The sequence below is a fragment of the Trichoderma aggressivum genome (assembly GCF_033847375.1).
Source record: "Trichoderma aggressivum f. europaeum strain CBS 100526 chromosome Unknown scaffold_010, whole genome shotgun sequence".
Classification (NCBI taxonomy): Eukaryota; Fungi; Ascomycota; class Sordariomycetes; order Hypocreales; family Hypocreaceae; genus Trichoderma; species Trichoderma aggressivum.
In genome coordinates, this window is record NW_026946376.1 from 536357 (window position 1) to 549784 (window position 13428).

Here is a 13428-nt window from a genome sequence, read left to right on the forward strand (position 1 = left end):
AATCATGGAGCAGGTTTGCTATGTTTTCGGCGCCGGTTGGCAACAGCTGCCCACAGGCATACAATGTTAGCATGATACACAAACAGTGCCAGCAGTGATGGTCAAGATCAACAATCGCAAACAGCTGCGACTGTGATGTCTGTTCGCAAAGTTGGACAATTTCTTTTGCTACTGCTTGATATCGTCACGCATCCTACGCCTCCTTCTTCAACCCCTCGATACCCTCCGTCGGCCTCGGTCCTCCACGACTCCTCCTCTCCTCCTCGGCGCCACTCGCCTTCCACGCGCTCAAAATGAGATTCACAATGTGATCCACGCCCACATCCTTCTTCACCTGCGCAAACACCGTAGGTCCTCCCTCCCGCATCTTTCTCGCATCCCTCTCCATAACGCCCAGGTCAGCACCCACAGCCTCCGCCAAATCCGTCTTGTTCACCACCAGCAAATCGCTCTGCGTGATGCCAGGGCCTCCTTTCCGGGGCACCTTGTCGCCGCCACTCACGTCAATGACATAGATGATGAAGTCGGCCAGCTCGCGGCTGTAGTTGGCGGCCAGGTTGTCGCCACCCGACTCGATGAGCAACAGGTCCGAATCGAACTCGGCGTGGAGATCCTCCAGGGCGGCAAGGTTGGCAGAGATATCCTCACGGACGGCGGCGTGCGGGCAGCCACCGGTTTCAATGGCACGGATGCGCTGTGGCGGGAGAGCAGCGTGGCGAGTGAGGAATTCGGCATCTTCTCTGGTGAAGATGTCGTTTGTGACGGCGGCCAGAGAGTACTTCTCTCGGAGGGCGAGACACAGCGCCAGCATCAGGGCTGTCTTGCCTGAGCCGACGGGGCTGTAGACGTCTCTCAGGTTAGTATCTACTGAAGCCAGGACTGGGGATGACTGTGACACTTACCCGCCGATTCCAATTGTGAATGCGCGATCCGACCAGGTGCGGCCCTCGACGATGGGCATCTCACGCCCTATGTAGCTGCCGGGACCATCGAGAATCTCGTGAGAGTGGCCGTGCTCTTGCGCCGACACGCCGCCGTGGGAATGCGAGACACCACCGTCGTGAGAATGCGACATGTTGGGAACGATGACGTTGTGTTTGATGCTATCGTCTGTCGTGATTTGCTAGAAAAGAAGAGAGAGGAAAGGGAGAAAAGGAGATGAGAAAAGGAGTGAAAAGAAACGAGGCTTTGGATATAAAATAACAGGCCGAGAGAACGTCATGTTAGTTCGCCAGCGCTTTTAGGCGGGGGAGGGGTTGATCAGATAGAGGGTGAGTGGAGCCAAGAGATTGAGGGCAATTACAGTATCAATTTACTCTGGTCTGGTCTGGAGCTTATCTGCTAATGGTAGGACGGCGATACGCAGGACGATAGTCTCCCGTCCATCTTACACATAGAGATGACATTGAGTTGAGTGATTTGATGGGTCAATGTCTTCGTTTTTTGCTCCGTCATAATGTACTACTACTGTACAGCTTGTACACACAAGGTCTATATAATTTACACATGCCAGGCCAATTGGTGCTCGTCCCGTTGGCGTGGGTTTTTCTTCATCCCTCCTTTTTCGCCTTCCTATTCATCATCAAGCAGTTGGTGACGGCGCGTTGGGATTGTCCTGTGGAGGAACTGGTGCTGCTTCCACATCCGCCGCGCCAGCGTTTTCCAGGGCCGTCGACTTCTTCTGTGCCATGAACTCGCCAATCTTGGCCAGCATCTCCTCTGAGAGCTCTGGTTCTCCAGCCTCTGCGCGGACCTCGCGGTTCTTCTCGTGGAACTCATCCAATGGCGTCTGCATGGCCTTGATAGTCTCTCGTCGTCCCTTCTTCAAAGCCTCCTCCGTCTCCTTCTTCTCGATATACCAGGCCTCGTGTCTTGTTCTGAATTTGGAGAATTTGTTTCTCAGCTCGTCCACAACCTGCTCTGGCATCGGTGGTGACAACAGGCCGTAGTAAAATGATCTGTCCTCAACCTGCTCTCGGCCGGTGTCTGCGGCCGTGGTTTCAAACTCGGGTACTTCAACTTGGGGCCAGGGGATCACAACGTTGAGACCGGGGACCACGCGATCCCACTTCTTGCCGTACTGCCATCGGTCGAGAGACATGTTGCGGGATTGCATGTTCGGGGGCGCCGCCTTGAGCTGGTTGATGACGACGTCTCGGGTGACTCCCGTCTCGGGGTTCGTAATGGGATAGACCAGGCGGACGGATCCGATGGATATCGGCATTGGCTGCGGTCGACTGGGGTTGCCAAACATACCTTGGACAACAGCCTGCGCACAAGTGCATGATTAGTACGGATTATTGCGTGAAATGAATGCCGTAAAGAATCTCCAAGCACAACATACCTGATGACGGTGCTCCAGGGTCACGGTGCCAACCTGGGGCTGAACCGATCTGATGCGATCAATCTTTCCCTTGTCCGGTCCATCCTGAATCACCACTCGATCTCCAGGCGCAAGGTTCAGCTGCTTGACGCCTCCGGCCCAAGCGCAACGCTGCTCAACAACCTTTGGGTTTGGCTGGTGCAGGCCGTAGTTTGACCAGTCCTGCCGCACGTTCTCCTTGAAGGCGCCGTAGTCATTGAAGCCCAGATCTCGCTTGGGGGCCAGGGGTCCCAGTTCCCAGTCCTCTTTCCGGGCCTGCCTCGCGTCCTTGAGGTTCTGTCGGACTTCCTCCACGGCCGATCGCAGCGCCAGTCGACTTCGAAGCTTGCCGTCGATATTTTCCTGCTCCGTCTGCAGCCTCGTGCGGCGGGTCGCCTGGCGCTGGGCCTGCGCCGCTCGCTTCGCCAGCTTCTGCATGGTTGGGTGAAGAGGAAGAGATTCAGAGAAATGTCCAAGATTCCAAACCGCAGCCCATTGACCGCAAATGGACGCTGCCCGCACCGCTTGCAATTGATGGTGATATCGACTGATGACTAGAATGGCTCGGAAAATCTTCGACCCAGCATTGGCCTAGCGCGGGACACAGCAGTGCGGCACTGATAAGCTGATAGGGCCCGGCGCTGGAGACATTTTGCCAGGGGTGCGAGGCAAGAGTATTCGCACTGTATAGTTTACCGCAAACCTGCGCTGACGATACTGAGCTTCAAGCATGCACGACACAGTGTGGGCTGCAATGGGTTTAGGTCGAGTGCAGGCCTAAACGCTTAGTACGGGGTACTTCGCTTGGCAGCACGCTAACAATGGGTACAAACAACATTTGTGATGCTACAAGCGGCGCCACGGAGTTATGGAGCGACGAGAGTCGTGAAATAAAGGAGAGGCGGAATGAACAAGAAAAAAGCAAAAAAAAATTACTTATTGAACTGGAAAATAGGAGAGGCTGCTGGTATCCCAGGGTAAGGAGCCGGACTGGTGGTGACACGACGCTGTGACGGAGCACGGAGCGTACGAATGCTCCGTGCAATGCGGTCTCACATCACAGAACCACGACTGCTCTATACCAACCGGACCTCTTAGCTCACGCAGCTGCAGAGGCGGCAAAGCCCCAGCGCTTGCACCGTCACAGAGGTCGATACGAGCATTTCCATGGCATGGACGATTGGCATTGAATGTAAACAGAGGGGACTGACTGCATACACTGCTGGCGGCACGTATGCTGGTCAATGGGCGTGTGAATTCCCAGGAGTCGACTCCGTGGAAGCCTCGGAACCGTCATCCTCGGGAGCGATGGCGAGGACGCCGTATCCTGTATGCTGCAACAGCCGCCCAACAAGGAAATGCGTCGTTCTGGTGAGCACGTCAATCATGTGATTGCTTCATTTGAGGTGCATCAGCTTTCGTTCGCTAATGCAGCAGCTCCCACAGCTGCGTGAATGTGCAGTGCAGTGCAGTTGCGTGCAAGCTAAATTATGACAGCTTCCGGCGTCCCCAAGTCCTAGATGCGTAGGACTTTGCCACCAGGATTCGCCGCGTCAGGAGGCACACAAGCCGTGTCACCCTGCCTAGGCTTCGGGAAGCGGTCTGACCTGGGGGAGGCAAGACACCAGACAAGCACCGCGGTGAGATTTTGTTGGCAGAGACAAAGAGCGCGCATCTGGTTGGTGGCACCAAATACGAAGTACCGGTACTGGCGCCCATCTGATACATGATACAGAGCAGCTTGATATTAAGGTCGGGACACCAGACGCCATGCATCGTCATCCCAATCAAGAGCAAATTGGACGGGTGGATACAAATTCAAGGTTAGCACTTGGTGCTACCGTTGCTGTGCTCCGTCTACGTAGACAGGCCCTACTACTACTACTACTAAGGTAGTTCTCCGTACCAAGGTAAGATAATGTCATGTCGTGAAATTTGCACGCTGCGGCTTGTGATGTTACAGCCTCGTGGCGCTGCGGCAGAGCTGAGGTCTGGGCCTTGGTGGATTGATGAGGTCCTGGATGATGAGGTCCTGGGGGATGACAAGATGAGTCCCTTTTCCCTACTCCGTAGGTTTAGTAGAGGAGGTAGTACTGTAAAAGAATTGAACGGCAAACTGCCCTCAATGCACGCAGTCGTGTACTCGTACATGTATGTACCTCGACTTTGCCCTCTGCAGACTCGAAACAGACCGCCAGATGATTCACAAGCCGAGCATCATCTGGGGATCAAATTAAAAGTGGTCGTCATCTCAGCCTCTTCCATCATCAACCGCGCCGTAGTACGTACCTCTGGCTTTCAGCGCTCGTACTCTGCACAGGCGGCAGTGCAGGCAGCGCTACCTGGTTTCGTAACGCGCTGCTATTCATGTTTCTGAGGCGCCGCGTACTTGTACTTGTCGCACGTGCAATGACCGCGGCCAACGTCGGCAACGTTGGATGTAGAGGTACGCAGGTTGACTCAGCGGTGGAGTTTCGCAATATAAAGGATCACGTACTTCCTGGCGCTGCGCAGTACGGAGCGCCGAGTAGCGTGTACCTGGCTCTAGCGCTGCGGTTGTACTTGGCCGCATGTATCTGGCCTTATCTCCCAGCGTCTCAGCCACCTCCCGCTGCCGCTTCCAGGCAACGCAACGCGTCCAGCCCGGGGTTCTGTTTGCTATGGGATGGATGTCCAGCTTTTTTCCTGCTGGAACTCTCGTACTGCATGTACCTTGGTAGTAGCGGTCAGGTACGAGATTAGGTTAAGTACCTAGTTGCTACCTGTAATTGTTTGAATACGCATCAGCGGCTGATGTTGATGATTCGAGCTCCAGCAGCCAAGGCAGAAAAAGAAAAAGAGAAGAAAAAAGAGGCTGACCAAATTCGTACCGAGTATCGAGTACGCGCACACCCGCGCTCGTACATGTGCATGTACCTGTACCTGTACTCATACGTGCATGTGCGAGTGCCTGAGATGTAGGCCGCTAAAACCGCAGCTGGGGGATGCTCAATCTCCCTGTGCACTGAAAGCTCGGTGGCTGGAGGGCTCACAGCACAGCACCCAGAGCTGCTCCCCCGGGGCCCAAGCCGCCCCTCCTTTCCGCCCTGGAACAGGCAATCAAGCCATTGGCGAGAGTCCCCAGAAATTGTTGGCTGCCTCAGGACACGCTAGCCAAGGTACGCAGGACATTTGATGGCCTTGAGCGCTCAGCAACGGCCATTGACTGACTGATGTGATTGATCGTCGCCAAGTTCCCCTTCACCGAAACTGCGCCGGTGGGTACATTGCCGCTACCTGAGCGACCTGAGAGTCCTACTCTTTTCAGCTTGGACCCCCCCAAAGTCCTCGCCGTCACTCGCCCCGAAACAAAAAGCCAGGCTGCTCTCTCGCTGCTCTGCTCTGCTTCTCCCCCCCTCTCCCCACCCAGCCCAAGTCACCTGTACTCGTACTAAGCACTGCTAGCACAAGTACCCAGTACTTTGCGTCTGCAAAAGCCAAAAGCCCCAGCAGGCCAGACCTGACCCAGACCCAGACCAGCTCTCTTCCGTCACAATCCCCCTTCTGACGTCCGTCTTTCTTCCTTTCATTCCATCCCCAACCGCCATCGCCAAACCCGCAAGAGACGCTCTGCCTTCATCCTTTGCAGCCGACTTCTCATCTCCCACTCCGCAAACAACTACACAGACGCCATGGCTGAGATCCGCCGAAAGCTCGTCATCGTCGGCGACGGTGCCTGCGGTAAAACCTGTTTGTTGATGTGAGTTGCTCCAACGCCCATTTTCGGCGGCACGCTCCAAGGCAGCCGTGGCCTCACGCCCCGAAGCAACGCATCGCCGTCTGGAGCCCGCCAGAGCACGAGTCGAGCTAACCGCGCCGTTGTCCAGTGTCTTTTCCAAGGGCGCTTTCCCTGAGGTACGCATTGAGCGCAGCATCGGCATCTGCCATCCCCTATCTTGCCCTGTTCCGCGTCTTCATTAGCCGCCGCCCATTTTCTTTTTCCCGCCCGAGACCGCAACAACACCGCCATTGGGGGTTTGATGGCGGGCTCGATGTCTTGCGGGCGCCATCATCCGTTTTCTCCTCGACGGTGATGCACTGCAGGACAGCGATTGGGTGCTGCGTGACGCTGGTGTCGGCCCCAGCGCGCGGCGAGAAATCCCTGACGTGTCAAATCTGGGCCGGGGGCTATGGCTTCATTTCAGCCTATGGCCCATCAGCATCTCCATCAAACTGCTCCCCATCATCCAACCCACCATCACAATCGATCCATCTCGCACAGAAAATGGATGGCAAAAGGCCGTCGGCACCTTTTACGTGCTGCTTCATAAACAACACTGTGCTGACATGTTGATTTATTTCTAGGTCTACGTCCCCACCGTTTTCGAGAACTACGTCGCCGACGTCCAGGTTGACAACAAGCACGTCGAGCTGGCCCTGTGGGATACGGCTGGCCAGGAAGACTATGACCGTCTCCGACCTCTCTCTTACCCCGACTCTCACGTCATCCTGATCTGCTTCGCCATTGATTCCCCTGACTCTCTGGACAATGTTCTTGAGAAGGTATGTCACCCTTGCATTTGCGCCCCCTGCGTGTGCCCATCTAAATGAGGAAACAATAAACATCTAACGCGTATTGCTCTCGATAGTGGATCTCTGAGGTCGTGCACTTCTGCTCAGGTCTTCCCATCATCTTGGTCGGCTGCAAGGCCGATCTGCGAGACGACCCCAACACCATCGAGGCCTTGAGGGCAACCAACCAGAAGCCGGTTTCCTCTTCGGACGTGAGTGCACCCTACCTGGACGCTTGATTTGCCCTGACAAAACTGACACTCTTATCTATACAGGCTGAGGCTGTTGCCAAGAAGATCGGTGCGTACAAGTACTTGGAGTGCTCTGCTCGAACCGGCAGCGGTGTTCGCGAGGTCTTTGAGCACGCCACTCGCGCTGCTCTCATGTCTCGCTCCACCCGCAAGAGCAACCACAAGAAGTGCCGTGTTCTGTAAACGTGTTTTATCCTTATACCCGTCTATCCCGAGTACACCCGTTTCCATTCGCGGCTCGATTTCCCCCCCTTTTGTAATCCGATGCGTTTCTTCCGTACTTCACAAGCCAACTCATACAAGCAACACGCGGCTGGTTGTGTGAGGAGGGATGGGTGTCGGCCACCATGGTTTGCCGGTTGTCTGCGGGCATAGTTTTTCTTCTCGGGGATTTGGAATTTGATTGTCTCGTTTTGCGTGTCGTGCGTCTTCACTTGCGGACACGGCGAGAAAGGGTTACTTGGTTGCGTGCATGGTTCTACAGTCCCATCACCGTCATGGAGTAAGGATTCTCTAGGGAAAGAGAGATGATTGCGAGAGAAGGTAAACCAGATGTTTTCCCCCATATGCCTCTGTCATAATGCCGGCGGGCAAGCCGGTCTTGCTTTACTGTATCTTCCCAGTGGTGCGAAACGGGGTCGACGGGCCTAATGTTGGAGCTGGCTTTCTTTTTTTTTTCTGAGCTACGAGCGGTCGATGGTTGATTCGGGAAGCGTACAGATGGAATAGAGGGCTTGCAGTTTGTCTAGCTATGAGAGGAGGAGAGATGGGTGTGTAAGTAGGTAGCTGTGGATTTGTCGCACTTTGGAAGTTGGCGGGACTCTCGCGAGCGGTCTCTACAACAGGTTATCATACATTTGTTTCGGCTTTTTTTTTTTCTTTTTCAACTTGTTTCTCAGTCTCAGAGGTTCGAGGATCTGTGCAGTGTGCTTTTTTTGTCTTGTATTGTCCTGACTTTTTTTTTTTTTTTTATCTTGGCTTTGGTTGTAATATCGCTTCGTCTTTACACACTCAACATGTTAGATTGCGGGTAAACTCTATCGTGAATCTCGAGGCAGTGAACCCCTTGAAACATGTCGTGCTGTGGGGATTGTAGCCCTGGTACTGCATGGATATGAAGCGGATGTAGTTGTAGCCCATGTCATGTCATGTCATTGCCTTTGTCATTCTAGATTCCTTCCATTACGAGGAACTATGCTAGCTGCCTGTGACTGCGACGGGCATGTACCATGGAACATTAGACATACATGATCGCTTCTCTTCTCCATCAACGTCTTGTCTCGGTGTGCCATGTCCTACTGAGGTATATCATTCCTTCATCCATTCATTCATTCACTCATCCGTGCGTCCATCCAGTCCTCCACACCTCAGTATATTCTCATCATGTTGTTGCGATGATCGAGGTTGATGGCGGGTGGAGCTGAGGTAGCTTAGACGGGGCAAGTCTATTATGAAAGATGGTCAGTTGAATGTCACGGAGAATGTTTGGATTCACAATAAGGAGTAGAAGGAGAGGAGGGGTGGAAACGTACAGCACCGCAGCTGGAGCACTTCTTGGAGTCGGAGGTGAGAGTGGCAGAGCACTTGGGGCAGGTGTTGTGGTTGTAGTTGACGGGCTGCATGGTGATGTCTTTTTTTTAATGGATGTTTTCTTGGCGTGATAACTCAGAGAGAGTGATGTAAGTTGGGATTTAAAAAACGAGTTGTTGTTGTTTGGTGGGAGGAGAAGGAGAAGTAGATCCAAGGGACTTTGAAAGCCGGGGCGGGGTCTGGACCCTTTATAGTTTTTACTGGAGAATGAGCATGACATGGGACTTGTCGGCCATGTGTTCGTTTCCTTTAGGCCAAGGGGTAGCAGGATTGTCTGTTTGCCCGGCTTGTTTTTTTGCTGCTAAGCTTTTTTGACCGGGCGAGTGGACGAGTTTCTTATTGGTTTTGGGGGGTTCTGACGGGGAGGGAGGTTGACACCATCAGGTTTGCTTGGGGCGGGGACTAATTGTATGATCTTTGTCTAGTAGTTTGTTCAAGGGACACTACAACTATGTTTATACAATGTATTGAGCAGCTTTCATTTTCAGTGCCTTCTATCTTGCTCTCTTCTTTAAGTAAAGGCATACAACGTGGAATTGTTTAGTATGCCACAACGGAGTGGGAAGGAGGGAAATGGGATGGGTGGGAAGCTTTTGCCATCGTGGGAGAACATGAAGGCCGTCTGTCAGTGGATTAAACCACACCCTGTATTTGGTTTGCAGCTTAGTGCAGCGGGGAATTTGTGCAGCGAAGAGGGTGGGCGGCTAATCTAGATGGATTTATCGGGGACTGTTGGGTTTCTTTGAGTAATGAGCGAGAGGCGATTGGCTGCTGTTGGTTTATGGGGGGATTGATGGTTGCTTGTGTTGTGACGTATTCAGCCTCTTTGGGGGGGGATAGGCAGACGTCTGGTTATCTACAGTAGTTGATTGCTTTCTTGTCGTTATCGCCATGGAAACTGCCGTGTAGCGTATTCTTCTCTTCCTGGCGGTCAGATTTCCGGTGGCTGGCCCCGGATCCTTGAAAGAATGATCATGTGTCCCGGGACTCGTGACGACCTGTTTTGGGGAAAGGAGAGGCTCACGCGGGATGGGTGCACAGGGGAGGGGTCGTGAAGTGAGGCGAAATAAGGCTGTTTGTGTGTTTTGAGTAGAGTGAGGCTTGGTGCAAAGACCCTTGAACGGAGATGGCGAGTGGCAACTTCGAGGTAAAGATGATACATGGGGTTTTTGGCTACCCGGGAGATGATGAGGGTTGTCGCGAGACTGTGTATTAGCATGCTGACAGCATCTGATGGGTACACGGCATTCATGATGGTGCAGTACCTAGGTGATGTAAGGGTAAACTTGTTTGACATGTATTTGTATTCTTCTGACAATATACTGTGTATATCTGCCTCTGTATGGTGGACAAACGCTGCTGTATAGTCCAAAAAGCGTAACCGCATAAACGCAGCATCCCATATCCGTAGCTCTCCTTATTGTACAGTCCCGTCCAGGCCCTTTTCTCTCTCCATCCAAGGGCAATATGCATATCCGTTCCATGGATGCTCTCTCTATATATAGTCATACAATTAATTTTTCTAAAATCGGTTCGTCGGCGCCGGCCTTGTTCTACGTGCATTTCGCCGCGGTATCTGAACCTGTTGACGCATGGTCATGTTAGCTAAATGAACAGAGGCGCCTCGAGAGAGCAGACTTACCATGTATCATTTTATCCATCGCTTGAATCACACTGATGATCATGACGACAACTCCAAACACCACCACGGCCGCGGCCACGTATGTGCGCCAGCTCCGCGTCGTCAGCTTGATGTAGCACATGGGCGGCAGGATGTACGCCATGGCCACGGCGCTGGTTGCGCCCACGAGCTCAAAGACGATGCCCAGGTCGCACGTCAACATGCTCAACGTCGTAGCACCCGCAACCAGCGCCGTGCTGATGATGAGGTGCCGCCGGATGTCAAACGGCTCGTCGGGGTAAAAGTACGTAATCATGACCTCGCGGCAGACAAACGCCTCCAGAGGCAGAGTCGTCAGCATGTTGAGGCCAAAGCACAGCCGCGCAACGTTGACCATGGAGTTGTCCGACGAAAAGTTGTTGAGCACGTTGCCCAGCGTCTTGTCGCCAAAGGTGAGGAAGCCGCCGAGGGCCATGATCAGGCAGGCGAACATGGAGACGCCGGTGGAATAGTGCGTGACGCGGGAGAAGTTGTCGATCGTGGGGGTCTTGAGCGAGCCGTAGATGAGGAGGGAGTTGTGGTGACAGACGAATGCTGCGTAGTATATACGTTAGCCATGCACCATACATGCGTGTGTAGTCGGCCGTTGGAGTCGAGGTGTCCATACCAAACGATATAACGCCAATGGCTTGGAATATACCGCTGTTGATGGTCAACAGCGGCGTGCTGAAAGAGCCTCGATCCGCCGACGGAACGAGCACGCCTTGGACCAGCACCGTAACGACAATGACCAGCATGCCGATAAGGGCCAATGTGCTCGCCTTGGCCAGCTGTATGATGGAGCACCGTTAGCAAAGCGTCCTCTATCTCGCAACTGCTAAAACAGGCAACTCTCACCTTTGCAATGTCCCTGTACAGTGTCAGAGGATAGCTTATGCCCATGCAAAACACGGCAATGCAAACTCTTCTATCCGTCAACAGCCCCAGCACCGGCACGCTCGCCAGGTCGGTCCAGATGGCCGCCAAGACGTGTGGAATCGTGTCGCCGACAATGACTCCAAAGGCCACCATGCCGCCAAAGGCAAACACCCATTGCGCAACGCTGATGGCAATGAGCCCCGGCCGGCCAAAGCAGTGCTGCACCGTGCCCTGGAAGCTGCTGGTGCCGCTCAGCTTGCTGTTGATGACGATGAGGCAGATGGTCCAGTCCACCACAATCGTCAGGGCAATGAGGAGCAGCGTGCCCGCCAGCAGGCCCGCTTGCCGCATTGCGTACGGCTGGCCGATGATGCCGGCGCCAATGATGGAATTGGCCATGTTCATGAAGGCGGACTTGAGCCCGGACTTGGGCCGCCGCAGCTCGGCCTCGGCCGCGTTCTCCTCGTCGCCCTCGCCGGCATCATCCCACTCCCGGGCCACGGTTATGCTCGGCGCCTCGAGGTCCGTCAGCAGCGGCACGCGGTGCGAGTCGTGGCCGGCGCCGGAGTCGTCAAAGTCGAATCGATCGGCCGACGAAAAGGACGACGAGGTCGAGGGCCGGCCGAGGGGAGCGTCGCTGAAGTTGAGGATGCGCGGCGTCAGGTCGAACTGGACTCTGCCGGGGGTCCGCGGCGTCTTGAGCTCGGGCTCGAACTCGGTGCGCGACGACTTGAGGACGCTGGTGATGATGCCGAGGTCGCCATTGCGCTCGGGCTCGTGGGCGAGCAGGCCGCGGTCTTCGTCGTGCAAGCTGATCTCGCCGTGGTTCGTCTTGGCCATGGTCATTGTAGGGCGGCGTCTTGCCCGGCCACCATTTTCGCCCGGCCAGCAGCGATTAATAAAGCAAAGGCGCAGCAAAGCAAAGCAGAGCGAAGCAAAGCAAAGCAAAGCAAGACGAAGCAAAATCACAATTTCCGCCTGTTGACTGCTTAGTCGGACGAGCTGAGAAATACAGCAGGAAAAAGAAAAAGAAAAAAAGTCTGTAGAAAATAAACAAATGGGCGAATATCGCGGCGACAGATTCAGGGGCTGCAGGGCCAGAATCGTGTTTGTTGAAATGCGCTGGAGCTGCATGCAGTTCCAATCATTACGGAGTTTGGAGGTACGCAATGGACGAGCCCCGAGGGAGCCTAGCGCGGCTGACGGATGATGAAAGTGGTTCCCGACTAGGCTAAGCGGAGCGGCGGGCTGGCGGAGCGTAATGCCTGGAATTAGTGGACAATAGAAGCCCCGGAAGTCCATCAACGTGGAAGCCTAGTTGGCATTTTCCAGCTGCTCGCGGAATAAAGCTATGGAGGTCGTCGCCGGGCTGATGAGTTGGAATCTATCAATAGACGGACGGTGGGTGAATAAGAATCAAATTAAAATGAAATATTAATGGATAATTGACGTCCAATGTTACTTAGTAACAGAAGAAGAAGCAAAACGGAGAAAGATTGTCGTGCTAGACAGAATTGGAGAGTCCAGCATGGCAATTGGCGTGACAGTGACATGATGCGGCGAAGCGATGAACCCGACTTACACCCCTTATTTACCTGGTAGATATACCGAACAAACACGAATGAATCAGTTACCAATACATTGATTTGATATTGGTCAATCTGGAGTGTGAGCTGCATATATAGGTTGAGCCATCACATCGTCAACCACCTGTTACTACTAGCCTCTGCAAAAAACACCGCTGTAGATACCGGTATGTATATAATCTTGGCGCATTTACAGTTTGCACGCATATAATATCCTACATGCCTAGATATCTTCCAATACTACTTACCTAATTTTAAAGAAGAAAGTACTAGGTATGCTTGCAGAGATTTTCACAACTATAAATACGGCAGCATAGGTAGCTAAATGTTAGATACTAACATACATAGAGGCACTGTCATGTACCTGGTTAATCGACCGATTCGGAATCTCCCATGACAAAATCTAGGCCTTTGTTGGACATTCTCATTGTAAGTCTGACCTGGAAACTTCTAGATACGCACTTGGCATTTAGAAACCACCTTTTAGTCTGAAAGCTGGCGTCGAAATAGACACTCTTTTAAGCAACGCAAATTATGTAGGGTGGGCAA

The 13428-nt window shown here is 53.5% G+C and overlaps 4 protein-coding genes across 4 annotated transcripts; 1 reads left to right on the top strand and 3 right to left on the bottom strand.

Annotated features, from left to right (window-relative positions):
* Nucleotides 1-193: 193 nt before the first annotated feature.
* Triagg1_3551 (uncharacterized protein) lies at nt 194-1075 on the bottom strand (the record flags this gene model as incomplete). Its single annotated transcript, XM_062897856.1, has 2 exons — nt 194-839; nt 903-1075. 2 exons carry the CDS (start codon nt 1073-1075, stop codon nt 194-196), a joined length of 819 nt encoding a protein of 272 aa, XP_062757540.1.
* Nucleotides 1076-1582: 507 nt separating this feature from the next.
* On the bottom strand, nt 1583-2800 carry Triagg1_3552 (uncharacterized protein; the record flags this gene model as incomplete). The annotated part of the gene is made up of 2 exons (XM_062897857.1): nt 1583-2269; nt 2345-2800. 2 exons carry the CDS (start codon nt 2798-2800, stop codon nt 1583-1585), a joined length of 1143 nt encoding a protein of 380 aa, XP_062757541.1.
* Nucleotides 2801-6033: 3233 nt separating this feature from the next.
* Triagg1_3553 (uncharacterized protein) lies at nt 6034-7347 on the top strand (the record flags this gene model as incomplete). Its single annotated transcript, XM_062897858.1, has 6 exons — nt 6034-6091; nt 6147-6256; nt 6446-6658; nt 6707-6904; nt 6991-7125; nt 7189-7347. The coding sequence occupies 6 exons, from the start codon at nt 6034-6036 to the stop codon at nt 7345-7347; spliced, it is 873 nt and encodes a 290-aa protein (XP_062757542.1).
* Nucleotides 7348-10307: 2960 nt separating this feature from the next.
* Nucleotides 10308-12139, bottom strand: Triagg1_3554 (uncharacterized protein; the record flags this gene model as incomplete). The annotated part of the gene is made up of 4 exons (XM_062897859.1): nt 10308-10336; nt 10397-10969; nt 11043-11205; nt 11273-12139. The coding sequence occupies 4 exons, from the start codon at nt 12137-12139 to the stop codon at nt 10308-10310; spliced, it is 1632 nt and encodes a 543-aa protein (XP_062757543.1).
* Nucleotides 12140-13428: the final 1289 nt, after the last annotated feature.